Here is a 15,627-nt window from a genome sequence, read left to right as displayed (position 1 = left end):
GAGAGAAAGGTAACTAGGGTAAGGGAGTAGAAGGGAGGGAGGGAAATGGAGTGAAAGAAAGTAGTTCTTGAAAGTGTTTAATGAGCTTCTTTTTATTCAAGAAGTATTGAGTTCACAAGAAATTTACAGCCAGATGTTGCTACTTTTTCTCACAGGGGCCGTGTGAGAGCAAGTACTGTACCATTGGCTAAGTTACAGTATAGTACAGTATACCTGTAGTACCTCTAATCATTGGTTTACTTTAACCAATACTGAATTAATTTCAAAAGGCTACATAAACTATAAATCTGCTGCTCCCAACAGTTTAAAACTTACGGGAACAATGTACTTTATACTGTAATTGACGTTTTAAATATACTGCAAGTATTAAATTACTATACTTGTATTTCAAAGTTCATTAATTAACACTAGTTACTATAAATTTTAAATTCTGAACCCAGATCCTTAATCAGCATGTTAAAGAGAACCTTTGTATGAATTTTGAACAAAATCCATTATAGGACTTCATACGCCGAAACTATCGTTCAGTCTTTTCATTAATAAATGCCTTTTCTCTGGAAACTGAAAACTAACGTGTTTAAAGCATAAAGATCGTGTATACTATGGAGAAAATGTATATCAGGGCGGTTTAAATCCAACAGGCACAATGTATTTGACGTTTTAAATATAAGGAGGATTTAAAACTTACAGGCACAGTGTGATTGTAGTTTTAAATACTCTAGACATGTTTTTTTATTGCAAGGATCACCAATTGACACTAATTATTTAAAGTTTTCAATTATGAACCTAGATCCTTCATTAGCATGTAAAAGAGCACCTTTGTATGAAATTTGAAGAAAATCTGTCTCGGGCCATTGTGAAAAGAAGGTAAATCATGCAATGAAACTATAGTATTTCCAAACTAACCTGGTCCATAGGCCACGCCCCTCTTCTATACTAATAGCTGACTGGTTCATAGAAAATTAAAACTAAATGTGTTCACAGTTGGTAAGCAAACTTTTTATTCTCTAAAATAATGTTAAATATCTGGACTATCAAAATACAAATGATTTCAAGGCATTAGCACTTCAGAGAGGATGTTAGAATTTTTTAAAATATTTATCATAAAAAGTCGATATAAATACGCACAGCCCGGGAGGAGGCAAAACACTCAGGGGAACCAATCAGCTATATGTAGCTATAGATGAGGGGTGTAGCTTACAGGCCAGGTTAGCGTGGAAGGGGTATAGTTGGTCTTTTAAGGTCATTTAGATATCTGGATGGTCTGATCCTGTCATGATCCTCAAGAGCGAGTTGCTTTGGAATACTGTCACCCCGTCTGGTCCCCGAGATATGCTTGAGACTGTCAATTGATTGAAAATATCCAAAGGAGGGCAACCAAACTGGTGCCTGCACTACGGGACCTCAGCTTCCCAGAGAGATTAGAACTCTTGCAACTGCCTATCTTATACTACAGACGGACAAGGGGCGACCTAATTGAAGTGTATAAACATCTCAGGAAGCACTATTCGGCCGAATGAACATCCCTGGAACTGGCAGACACCCTCCCCACAAGGGGTCACAGCTCAAGGTTGAAGAACCCACAAGTCCAGAAAACAGTGAGGGCAAACTTTTTGGGAGTGAAAATTGTGAACCCTTGGAACAATCTGCCAGAGAGTTTTGTGACGGCAATGAGTGTGGGCTCTTTCAAGGCTAGATTTGACCAACACTGGAACAAGTTCTGATATATTCAGGAACCAGTTCATACCCAATACTCACCAACAGTGCATAACAGAGATGTAACCGACCATCCAAATGGCTAACAAGCCAATCATTGGTAAAGAGGATAAAAGTAAAACTAAAAGTACATCTTCAGTTTTTAGATCACACATCTTTGAGTGCACGATAACCCTAGTGTCACCTTCTTGTGTGCTGGATGCTGATTTGATGAGCTGTACACCAACTTCACAATTTAGCAAATGACTTTGTAACTTCTCCATGTTATGGCATCTTGGTTCTGATAAATCCCATAAGATCAATGATGTACCCAGTGTTCAGGTTTTGCTTAATGCTGGGGAAGTCTTCAGGCCAGGTCAGTACATTAAGTCTCGTCTTCATTTACAGTAGTCCAACACAGCTGCCGTGTTTTCTCCACACAACCTGAAGCAGGCGAGTATTGTAGGACATTAAATTGTTAAGGAATTAGAACACTTATTCTTCTATCACTGTCATCAGTTCCTTCCATGCCACCTGGGAATGAGCCACACTTCATCAAGTTTAAATAGGCAATGACAGATCTTTTAGCAACTTTAATATCACAGAGTTGCCATTGATCTTTGACTCACCTTTTACAAGTTTTCAAAAAGCCTCAACAAATATAATTAATAGCAATGCTGTAAAATACTCTTTCTAAATAAAGCAATGCCACTGGCCAATATTAACAGTTGGTATATTTTCATTGGCTGACAGCAGTCAAAATGTTTAAAACCCTCATTCTTAATGGAAGCAACAGGACGCTCCATACAGCATTATAATCCAAGAGTAAAAGGATGTTTTGGGTTATTCTGTAGAGTATACCTGTACTAAAGTAGTTAAACATGGTAATTTGCAATTCTGAGTGTTTTTTGACCAAAAGATCGCCATACTTTAACATACAGTATTGATTAACAATCTAAGGTCAAAAAGTTAGGATTTGGGGACTTATTTATCTAATGACTCCTACTTCCTCACACATACAGTATCTCTCATCGGGTGACTTCTTCAACACACCATCACATTATTACTCCAGCCATGGAAGTTCTTGATGGCCCAACCTAAGGCCCAAGTAGTTTTCTCATACAATATGTGATGTTCAAACAGTTTCCATAATACATAAAGTAAAACTAAAGGTTAACTATAAAAAAAGCATCTCAATATAGTATGAGAACCTGTGATGTACAGAGGTAAATCAAGTAAAAAAAATTCACCAGTGTGTGTCCCAAGATAAAATACCATTGCCATGCACAGATGAATTGTTTGCTTTATCATCTTAAATAATTACATAAGAATCAGAATTTAACAATTAAACCATTAAAGGTTTTGTGGAAACTTTATTTATATAAATAAGGGCATAAGACCATCATTCCTGAAGAAGGCAACCTGGCAACTCCAAGTGTAAATAAGACAGTGCGCACAGCACACTGTCCACCATCACACCAAGCTGCGGAATCGTGCAGATAAAACAATCAGATTCTTAATTTTTCTATTGACATCCATTCATCAGTAACTATCAATAAGAGAATCAGATCAACCTTATTTACCTTTTGTTTATCTTTTCCTTAATCTCAATTTTCAAAAAGTATTTGTGTACCAAAAACAAACTCTTTATTAAAGGAAATAATTGTTGATCTTGTACCAATTTTCACAGTTTATTTTACAATTATTTTATTATTAAAAGGGGGTCCTTAAAACTGTCCATGTTGTTTATAAACTAGCAAGTATCTGGATGAAGGAAAGTTTACCAGGCATCTGTTTCCCCTGGGTATATAATTCTGAAATTTAGTGGTGTGTAAGTGCATTCTACGAGAGAACCTGATGGTGCCCCGTTGATTCTTGTGTGGATTTATATCTTCTTGCAGAAAAAATAACTAAATACAAAATGCACAAAAATATGTGAACTCCAAATGAAAACTAAAGTATTATCCTGCAAATTTATGATACAAACAGTGATATGAAGATGAAAGCCAAGGTAAATTTCTTTGCAACAATATGAAGAGGGAACTTGCCTAGCGTCTAACATAACTTGGGCAGGAGGGAAACTGGTAGATGAGGGAAGGGGGGGGCAATGTGAACTGCTACATGTAATTACAAATCTTAGCAGTTGTAAGTTGTTTTGGGTGGGTCTTTTACATTAATAAGCAGAACAATTGTCATAATTATGTATACAGTAATTGTTTTTTGTTATTTTCACACTAACTTTACTTCTAAGAGGATCAATCTGTCACCAACAAGATCAATGCATCTTGTCATACAATCAAAATCTACCTGAGTGTCAGAGTCTATCAGTACAAAAACAGCACCGCCTGTAGAACAAAATAACAACGTGAAAGATCCATGCTATTTGATAAATTTCAAATGAGGATGAGATATTAATGAATGATGTAACTTCAGAAATGGTGCATTATTGGTTAATGTATTCGCTACTCTTCACAGTCCTGCTCACACGGTTTGCTTCGATGGTATAGATAAAAATGTAATTTGCCGCACCTTTTTCTTAAGCAGTGTCAGTGCCTAGAAAGTCCAATATACAAAAAAAATACAAAACTATCAATTGTTCAGCAAATTCTTAAGTAATTTCATAACACCTGTAAAGTAGAGGTATACTGTTGGGTTCAGTCTACATTACATAGTCATTGTATTTGCAGAATACTTTTTAATCACGGAAAAAAGTAACGTTTGTAACACTGTCACTGTATGTCAGCTTCTACTTAAATGGAAAAATCAATATTTCTCTGCCAGGAAGGTAAACTATGGCATGTATAACCCTAGTTTCCCCTGTGTATCCCTTGTTATCTGTCTCAAATACAGAACCAGATGAGGTCCCACTGTGTATAATCTCTTATGAGCTGACACACCTTACATTCCCTTGCAGTAGTTCATCATTACTTCTTAAAATAAACACTAAACACTATAGTATTGAATACCAACCTGTAAAATAGATACAAGGCAGAAGGAAGTACAAAATACAGTACTTCCAGGAACTCAAAGTACCAGTACAGTAATCAGGAAACCTGTAACCTCGAACAGCTCATCAGAATTACTGTACAGTGGGACACAAATCATAAGGAATATGTGATATGTACTAGATGGTGAGAGTTATGGAAGATGGGTTAACTGCAACAGATATTAATACTGTACTTTCTTCTCAAGAGCAAAGAACAAATGTAATGGTTTTGGAAAACACTCCATGACCTTATATTCTCACCAGTGGAAATGCAGTGCTTTTTATGGGGTTAAAGATGAGGTCACATATAGACTACCTTTTGCTGTTTAGTAATGTAAAGTTCAAAATACTGTACCACATATGAAAATGGCAACAAATATTTTTAAAATATAATGGTAAATTAATTTGGCTGTGGCACAAGAGTACATTCAACTTAGAAATAAAAATACAGGTATAGGACCACTTATCCGGTGGCCCAGTTTCTGGAATGCTCCCAAAACCGGCAATGTTCTGAAACATTATTTAAAATGAACGTCAAAAATAATTCCGGGCCGAGCGGGGATATTTCCAACCATTTCCCACCTGTGAGCTATCTGTATGTTACGTTATGGTTATTTTTGTTTACAGAAGATGGCGGGAGCAATGCGTGTGATGGAGGGTGCGGGAGGAGGTTTTGAGAATTGCAATTAAATGACAGGTTGCGACGTGTCCTAATATTATGTACTGTATTTAAGTAATTATTAGATGTTTTAATTGCCTGTATGTTGGCCTGGTGAGTTAATGCTAGGCATTTACATACCTAGGTATAAAGCTAGACGTCTCATTCTGGACTATGTACTGTATATTACAAAAACTGGTTTTTAGAAAAAAATAACTGTCCTAAGGTATAAAGATTTACCTATCTATGGTTGGTGAGTGCGTAGAAGTCCGAGGGTCCACGCGTGAGCACCGTTGCTAAGGCAAGTATCAGGAGCAACGACGACGCAATTTGTAGTACGCACTGCGCATTAACTTGTACCAATTTTGCATTTTTTATGCATTCATTATTATTGAACTATTTATTTGTTTTTGTTATTGATGTTTATTTCCCTAAAATTTTAAGTTCTAATGTTACAGTGTACAGTTAAAGCTACTTTATCTAATGATCTGAACAGAGTCTTCACAGAGGTTTTACTGTACATTTTTATCACATTTTAGGCCTGGCACTCTAAATTCTGAAAAAAACAGGTCCCAACTATGCCAGATAAATGGTCCCATACCTGTACTGTATATCTAAAATAACAAGTTATTCCTGAATCTCCTACGGCACCATAGCTTAGTTGGTAATGCAGTATATGCTTCAAGAGCAAATGGTGATGGGTTCAATTCCCGACCATTGTGGAGGATTGGGATTTTTCCTTGTATTGTACACTAGTTCTTGTGCCCACAGCATAAATGAGTACACCAACAGCTTGCTATTGGTGGAACAACCCTTTGGTGGACTAGCATCCTGCCAAAGGGGAGGGGCAACCCATTAGCTGCTAAATGCCAAGCATCAGATCAGCTTGTACTGGCCACCGTGCACCACAGCAGGAAGAGGCTTAGTTGAATGATATACTGTATATATATAGAGAGAGAGACACATACACACAGTATTGCCAAAACTGACAAAGATAATGGTCGAACATTTTAAGTTGAAAAAACGATATCCTCCCTATACAAAATTGCTTGAAGGCAAATTAACATGTCTGGAAATCTTTGAGCAAAACTTTTGTCTGGCTAACTTGGGTGCAAGATCCAATGTTCGATATATGGTAAAAACCATTGGGTGTAGATGCAGCTAACAGGTATGGAAGACATGGGGAAAGGAATGCTTGTATTGGCTGAGTGTGTCAAATAAGGGAACCGTCTTATCATTAATAATAACCACCAGCTCACCTTACTGATAAACAGCCTGGCAAAATCAATTATATACAAATATACAACATGCAACATGAGCAGCCCTTGACATGGTTCATGCGGTTGGCTTGAAAACTTAACATTTCTTACATGACACTACCCTGTGGTAAAGATTACTGTGCTATAACTCATTAACTACATTTCTGGGCAAGTGCTTCACCCTATATGGATATTTAGTCTATACTCGGCAGCTAATTCAGTAACAGTGAAGTACATTATTGGTGTCTAGTGCATAAGTAACCAAGTTTGAATACTCACTATATACATATTCACAAATTATTCTCTCCTTTACACAACAAGAAGCATCATAAAACTATAAAATCTTAATAAGTTTTCATATAAAGATGTACATACAGCAATTACATGTACTAATATCATTGTACTACAGTAGTACACTAAAAGATAAAATATATGTTCATGAGCCTGTGTATGAAGGGGTACACTTAACTTACATGCATAAGAAGTCTTCCTCCATTATGTTCTATATCCACAGTAAGAAGTCCACCACCTGGGTGTTTCATAACAGCACAAAACAAGAATGGAATACACCAACCTCTACCACACTCTTAACCAACACACTTGATTCTAAACCTTATAGTTTTCCAGAGTTCATAGAAAAAACAGCTTGCATATCTATAAATAACTTGTAAATTATTAGCACTGTCAAATTTGAGGCAACCTATCTTTTAACAAAAATAAATAAATAATTAAGTGCCAATGTCTACAAACCTAACATAAGACTCAGTCCCGTGTATCTCAAGAAACACACTTCTCCAAGACTCAGAAGATATCTATGTAATAGTAAGTACCCTGTAATCTTATAGTAATAAATGTCGTGTGAGTACCATACCAGTGAGTGCTAGGTGGAAAGGTGTCCATACCTTACCTCTAAAAACATCTTAATGTTTTAAAAGTATCTTCAAAATTGTTATTTTGTTTATAGTACTAATTGTACTATGAAAATGCACTCTGCAAAATGATCACCAAATTCCATGTACTGTACAGTACTGAAGAGCCACAGTAATGCATGTTAGCACAGAATGTACATACTGTACACTTATTTGTAATAAGCTACAGTATGGCCCTTATTCTTAAACTGATCATATATTACTTATCAATGTTATAGTATTAATGTTATTCAAGTTTTGTTTTCATCTTCCTCATCTAGTGATCCTTTCTTGAGCTTACAATATTCCCATCCTTTTAAAAAATTTTGTACGAAAAAAACAAAAAAATAAAAAAATGAAAAGACTCATATAGTCTCCCTTTCAAACCAAGTGTCAAGAGCCAGATAACAAAAGCACAATATTAACAACAACAGATAAACATGGCAATGCTGTGTCAGAGCACTGCTTCATATACAGTACAGTACACAGGTCATAAAACAAGATTTCCATTTTCTTCTGACAAGCCTAATGCCATATCTTGACTCATTGCCTTCAAAATTATCTTTCATTGCTGATTCAAGCTTTCAATTTCTTTTAAGTCTTCATATTCTTCCTCACCCTGTAAAGAATTATGCCATATATAATACTATGAATCTCTTCATCAATATGTTTCATAGGGATTATGTTATCAGTCACAGTTGGGGATAATGGAATTCTTCACATTAGTTTCAGAACATGTGTCTGTATTAGTTTGAAACACTTGTCACAATTAGTTCTGTTTGTCATCAAGGGTTCAGGGAGGGGTTGTAGGTCCTAAAAGGATTTCAATCCACTCTTGATGTTCAAATGTTCATTTTTTTACCTCCTTTGACAGGAAGTGAAGAACATAATGAAGAACGAGGTCATAGCAATACTTGTACTCCGTCTGTGTGGGAGAGAAAACAGAATAGAGTCATTTAAGATATGCAAGTAAATCTTTGGTGTAATTATAAACAGTACAGTACTGCACTGCGTGGGTTTAAATATGTTGCAATCTGGCGATGGTGTTGAAAATGGCCACGAAGGTTTTCTGGTGTTCAAAATGGAGAGATCTTGTGCGGTGACTGTCCCAGTTAACACTGTCTGCTGGTGGTGTCAGCTGATCACATGGCAGTGCTTGTTTATGTTTCTGTGGACACCTGTACATCATTAGTTACTTAAATTATTTGTTCTTGTACTCAGAAGTATATGACATTTTTATGACTGACTTTTTTATTGCCAGGTAAAATTGCCAGTACGAGACTTACATAGGGTGGGGTCCGTGGATCTTTGGCTGACTGTACATGGACCTTGTGAAAGCAAATGAGACAGTACTTATTTTCATGTCATACTTGACTTCAAAATCCCAGGAAATTTACTATACAGTATACAGTGCAGTAATATCTCCGTTAGCCGGAATCCCTCAAACCCGGAACTCTCTGAGAGCCAGAATTGGAATTTTCTAGAAAAATTGTTCCCAAAGCCGGAATTTTCCGGAAAACTCCAGCTCTGGGAACGATTTTCCGAGGGGAACGTTTTCCGGAAAATTCCAAGAAAATTTTCCCAATACCTGGAAAATTCCGGGGAAGGAGGAGTTTTTTCCGGGTTTGAGAGACGAAAATCAGGCGCAATTTCTGGAAACTCCAAGAAAAATTTTCCTTCACCCGCTAAATTCCGGGGATGAGGGATATATTTCTGGATTCGAGAGATGATGTAATTGGCAATTTCTGGAACTTCTGAGAACATTTTTCCGTTGCCCGGACAACTCAGGAAAATTCCGGGGATGAGGGATTATTTCCGGCTTTGAGAGAGTCGTCTCATTAGCCGAAAATCTCTCATTCCCGAAAGTGCTCTGCACCAATTGTTCCAGCTAACAGGGATATCACTATTCTAATGTAAAAGTGAATTGGCAATAGGAAGGCCATCCAGCTGTAAAACTATGATGATGAAAATAATAATAATTCATCAATGTCCAACATTCTCTTGTAAACACTGACATACTGTACACAGACCGCTGCTCTTCACACAGTATTATTTATTGACAAGTGTCAACAGAAATCTTAGTTAATTCCTGTTCAGTATGTCTGCATAAACCTTGACAGGTCCTTTTGGATTCTGGGTGGCCATGAAACAACTACAAACCATAAACTGAGATGATCAAGAAACAGTTGCCTCAAGTGACGCTGAGCCAAACATAGTGTGAGGACTTGACCGATTTTACTGAATAGTTTGATTATCAAATTTCATATCTGTTAATATTGAAGTCAGAAAGTAGTTTATCATTACTTGACACTTAATAAAGAGTAATGCAAAGCACAGTTATGTGTCTGTTTCTATATAAAAGAGGACAGTGGCCATTAATGAAACACCAAACATCAGTAAAACTCCTGAGACTGTAGCCAAGTACAGCTGTAAATACTGTAATCTGATTTCCTTTTTCAAGACCTATTTATTATTACATTCAAGTGTGTCATGTATTTACTAACCTCACTTTATATCTAAAAAAAGTAGACAAAGTGAATTTGCATTTTGCCATATAATATTAATATACAGTAGAGCATTTCTAGTAATAACTAATTAAGGTTAACACACAAGACACACCATATTATTGGTGAGCTGAGGACGATGTCGTCTGACAGTATGGACAGCCTGGAAGACATCTACCTCACCGTGTTGAATCACTTGTTCGATGCAGGCATTGGCAGCACAGTACACCCCAGCACGACTCATGCCATCACTAGAGCGAGAGAGAGAGGAAAAAAAATTGCTTTAATCATACAATGAAAAATTGAAATGCTTTTCATTGACATCAAAGTCAATAAGCTGAAGGGGTTGACAAAGTAGCATTCCACATATAAAATGTAACAGTATGTCTGAGAAACTTACAAAAGTAATAAAATATCCCAGACATTGTTCTTACGCTGAAAAGCAGATAAACAGAAAAGAAGGACTTTCACTATAAATATTCAAAATATTCTTACATATTATATAATATTTACAAGTACATCATGGGGTACATAAAATGCCTATAACAAAACACATACAGTACAAACATTACTTTAGCCTGTACTAACTTGAAGGAGCAATTCAGATTATCCAAAGACTTTTTTTTCCTGTACGTACATGTTTTTTTAAAAGTTATTATTGTTTTGTTTTTAGCTTTTCAAAAATAAAATCCCTCCCATTATATTTTGTAATTAATTATTGTACTGGAAATATACGTATGCTGTAAGAAGTACTGCACCACGATATACATTATGATCATACATGAGCGTGGTCTGACGTCACGTATAGTATGCAGAAACAATAAGACATCCAAATAAGATGAAGGACATCAAAGTGTTGAGAAAAGGACAACAAGACTGGTGACCAGGCTAATGACCATGAGATGTGAAGACCAACTAAGAAAGGTAAAGTTCCCATCATTGGTTTATTAAGAAACCATGGGAATATGATCAGGATATTCAAGATCATACATGAAACATGTAATAACAAGTGCTCAATATTAAGATCACACAACAGCATAACCAGTGGTCACAGTCTTAGGCTCTTCAAGACACTTAAATAAACAACAGTTTAAAATTAAACATCTTCTAAATTTTATAATGGGGCAGACATATTTATCATCCTCAGTGAGTGATTTGTAAACTGCACATGACTAAGCATAAATCCCATTAGGCACTTGTAAAGATAAGAAACAACTAAATAGATACAATGCTGTATTACATTTATGAAGCTACATGAAGATCTTCCAAAATAAACATAGCTTATGAAGTACATCTACCTACAGCATGTGAAACATTAAAGTAAACAACTTAAGAAGTGACATAAAACACCTCTAAACAAGTGAAACTTGACTCACGGGCTGACCACCACCACAGGTCCATAGCCAGTCCGCTGCCTCCACCGTTCCACCATATTCATGAGCTCAACAAGGGCATTAGTGGAGGTGGGTACCTTGTGTCCCTGAGGCCAACACATGAGCTGGAACAAGTGGCATGTCTTGGGTTCTGCCTTGATGCCTGCCATCAGCTCCGTGAGGGATACAATCTGTGGGGATATTATGATATAAGTTCACGAACTGTGTCTACAATAGCAGATTAACAACACACACTACCGCATAAGGAAGGGCTACAAACTAAGTTAATTAAAAACTAATCATATTTTTATGTTACTTTTACTCAACTTTACTTTTAAATTACTGTAGAGAAATGAAGGTCATGTCACCTTAAACAAGTTGCCTTAATTATTAAGTTGGGTAACCATTAAAGATGAAGAACTTAAGTACAATAAATACTGTATTCTTTATAAACAAACCAAGGTATCGCTAACTACTATTACTTTACTTTCGAAACATAACGTGCTATTACAAGTACAGTAGTACACCAAACTGTATAGTCAATATATTTACATAGCAAATATTCAGTCTGCCCACTGCCCTTAAAATGAAATTGAAAGAAATTCTAGGCTGAGCAACAAATATAATTTAGCTTGAGGCTGATGACATGTACAGTACCTCTGTGGCACAAAAAATTACCCCAAGTTAAATGATGTGGGGAGAGTAGTACTGTATATACTGTACGTACTGTACTTGGCTCTGCAGCAGAATTATGATAAATATGCAGTAGATTAAAAAAGAAATCAAAGAGGAGTTCAAGGAAAAGATGCTCATCTATTCCTTGGAACAAATGATAAATAATCATCCCTTATTAAGTAAATTCAAAGTAATTGTACATATAAGTGATCTGTCATGATCTAAATCTGATATCAAGTTAGAGGCTCAGGTAAGTTTGGTGACTTACTCCTAAAGGACATCAACACATACACTGTAGCAGATATGAGATTCTACTGAAATGAGTTATGTATAATCTTATTCAAGACGGAGGCTGAGGTAAGGGTACATATTGACTCTAAGGCTGATGACCAACTGCTAAATTATATCAACACACACAGCAGATGTGAGATTTATTAAAATGAGATTGGGGTCAGAAATATTTATCACACAGTAATGTTTAGTGCCACAGAAAACGATGTGTGGTCTAGGGTGACGGAGGAGTAGCATGAACAGGATCTTGTAAGTTACTGTAACCTTATTTACAGCACAGATCTCCATGGTTAAGTGTCTCGCTGTTATGACACTTACAGTATGTTAGGTTATGTGTATACTGTATTGTAGTTGCATCTTCCTTCTGAAGTGCAGACCAGAATGAACAACATCCCAAGTCAAGCACTGAAGATGTAATGTAATATAAAGATAAGTTAGATAAATGGAGAAAGAAAAGAGAGAATAAGACTGAGATCCTGGTGTGGAGTAAGGAAGACTCCGCTCTTTCTCCTGTGGACAGGAACAGTCAAGATAATGTACATCCCACAAGAAGTAGATATTTATAGGTAATTAACTGAAATATATCAGCTAAAACAACAACAATTAAACTATACTGTACTTACATTCTTTCCCTGGACTTCATCCACAACAGTCGCCAGCCTCGTGCGTTGAGGGAAAATAATCTGATGACACATCAAAACACAACACAGAGATAGACTAACATGCCAGTGGACCACACAAAACACTTATAAAAAAAAGTATTAGTACAAACATGACTTGAAGGAAATCCTCCTGTTATTGCTTGTTACTGACTTTCTACTTGTTGTGGGTAAGCTTAAAGGCTCTTCATTATACTGAACTGTACTTTAGAACCATTGCCACTGTTCATCAGAAGTAAAGTGCAGTATCTATGAATCACTTGGAGTTTTTATGAGCACTTGTGATTGACTTAAAAAATTTGGCACACTATAGAACAACAACATTAATGTATGGTCACTACACCCTTTACTTCTGTTGAGAGGTGATTCATGGTAAGATATATCCCATGTAGTTATCTGTGTATACGAGTATGTACTGACAACAAAAGACAAACACATAATATCTCCGTTAGCCGGAATTCCCCAAACCCGGAACTCTCTGATAACCGGAATTTAAATTTTCTCGGACAATCGTTTCCAAAGCCGGAATTTTCAGGAAAATTCTGGCTTTGGGAACAATTTTTCTAGGGGCACATTTTCCGGAAAATTCCGCAAAAATTTTCCCAGTGCATGGAAAATTCCGGAAAATTCCAGGGTTGGGGATATTTTCCGGCTTCGAAAGATGATATAATGCGCAACTACTGTAACTTCCGAGAATATTTTTCCATTACCCGGAAAATTCCGGGGATGAGGGACTTTTTTCTGGTTTTGAGAGAGTCATCTTGTTACGTACTTGGAAATCCCTCATTCCCGGAAGTGCTCTGCACCAATTGTTCCGGCTAACAGAGATATCACTTGTATGTATTTGTTATTTAACACATGAACACATAAGTTTGACAGTACAGTATCTGCACATAAAGACACACAAAATGACAATATTAAAATTTATCCATCTACTTATATACGTAGAGTACTGTAATTACTCGTCCTAATGACTCTTAGCAAAAATTTAATTATTGTACTGTACCCATAATTTTGCAATGCTAATTACTCAGCACCTGTGATTTTTTAATGTAATTTTGGGGTGATTTTTGTGTTATTTTAGAATGTATAAAGCATCTAAATACATTAATTTACAAATACTGTATGAGAAAAGTTATGTTATATAGTGTGACTACCAAACATGACAGGTTTCCTCTGGGTACTGTACCAACACTGGACAATAAAGTTCATACCAAAGTAGCATACAGACCAACTGCCTGGATGGATACTAAGCTGATAGGAGGTGAAATGATAGATAAATAAATAAATAAATAAATAAATAAATAAATAAATAAATAAATACTATTTGTTGATAATAAGTAAAACTGAGCAAATCCCATCATTTCTAATTACTTTCCACAATACCATTAAGCAACTAAAGTGTGTACTGTATATAAGCAGTAAGATATCTTAACAATACTGCCATTTTTTTTAACATTTAAGTTATTAAACAGCACAAACAATACATATATAGAGTACTACTATATACATAACAAACAGAACCTCTCTATGTTACATTCTCTTTAAGGTCAAATTTCTATAGCACATTTTTTTTAAGATTACTGCACAGCTTAGAGACATGAACGGGATCAATGTTGCAGCTGTGTGAGGTGTTGAAGCCAAGTTGTAGCTCCAAGTGGGGTGGGACCTCCACTCACATCTTTCCTCACTACTTTTAGTAACTGGTAATTTAGTTAAAGGCAAAAAGTTTTCTCCCATCTTGTGATAATTGTGCCAGCAAAACGAAGTACTTATCAAAGCCATTACAATGCAGGACAGGTATCAGGCAAATACAGTAAGAACATTATTATGTGAATGTCACAGCCAACACAATAGTCTTAAGAGATGGATTACTGTACACACACAAACACTTACCAGTAAACAGGTTAGTACGTCAGCTGCAAAAAATCATCTCTGGACATTAAAATATTGACTACCACAAATGAACAACATACCACAACACAAAACAGGTCAACACCCAGTCACCAGATGTTAACAAATTACTTTACCTTCTTGCTGATTTTGAACACCCAGGAGCGAATATTTTGGTAATGTTGGTGACTTGTGTGGTCAATGGTAAAAACGGGTCCATATTTCATTGATTTCTGTTTGTCTGGCCAAAACGGGGGATAGTGCTGTTCAGGGACAGGAAGAGAGAATGAGAGAAATTCAATACAAAAATATTACCATACTTTCTAAAATGTTCTAACAAAATTTTTTTAAGGAAACTTACACCTTTTAATCATGTGAGTAAAATGTATAGTAAACCTGATCATACTTCAGCTAATTTTACTGTGTGAAAGAATTCAAGTGTTCGTGAGCCACACGTAGCTGCTAACAATACCAAGGAGCATATTTTTGTAGCTCAAGATAATCTTTTAAGAACAGTTTACATGTATGCCATGGTAGGCTAGGTACAGTCGCCTGCACTTATACCTTGTACAGTAGCTGGTTCATTTTGTGAGATGTGGCAATTCTGTGGAATGCTTATGTAGCATCCTTAGTCTGACTACTTTTGTGAGGTTCCTTGAGGTCATTCAGGGAGTTTTAATATGATGTACACAAACACATAGTTGCCACATCTCATGAAACATACCA

At 36.2% G+C, this 15,627-nt stretch overlaps 1 protein-coding gene across 8 annotated transcripts in view; it reads right to left on the bottom strand.

The window, feature by feature from the left end:
• Positions 1 to 63: 63 nt before the first annotated feature.
• The window catches only part of LOC121854162 (receptor-type tyrosine-protein phosphatase kappa-like), a 122,726-nt gene continuing 107,162 nt past the window's right edge, over positions 64 to 15,627 (bottom strand). For 3 of the 8 annotated variants that reach the window (XM_042348606.1, XM_042348605.1, XM_042348608.1), the window contains 6 exons: positions 15,039 to 15,164; positions 12,973 to 13,032; positions 11,387 to 11,574; positions 10,126 to 10,261; positions 8,369 to 8,431; positions 3,054 to 8,125 (listed from right to left, as the gene is read on the bottom strand). In XM_042348606.1, coding sequence (XP_042204540.1) covers positions 8,072 to 8,125; positions 8,369 to 8,431; positions 10,126 to 10,261; positions 11,387 to 11,574; positions 12,973 to 13,032; positions 15,039 to 15,164 — 627 coding nt within the window. In that variant the 3' untranslated portion in view covers positions 3,054 to 8,071. Of the gene's footprint in view, positions 2,140 to 3,053; positions 8,126 to 8,368; positions 8,432 to 10,125; positions 10,262 to 11,386; positions 11,575 to 12,972; positions 13,033 to 15,038; positions 15,165 to 15,627 lie in introns of those variants that run through there. The other 5 variants (XM_042348612.1, XM_042348609.1, XM_042348607.1 and 2 more) reach the window with 4 other exon arrangements.

Source organism: Homarus americanus, unplaced genomic scaffold (assembly GCF_018991925.1).
Source record: "Homarus americanus isolate GMGI-L3 unplaced genomic scaffold, GMGI_Hamer_2.0 scaffold13581, whole genome shotgun sequence".
NCBI classification, from domain to species: domain Eukaryota; kingdom Metazoa; phylum Arthropoda; class Malacostraca; order Decapoda; family Nephropidae; genus Homarus; species Homarus americanus.
This window is presented reverse-complemented; position numbering and strand designations above follow the sequence as displayed.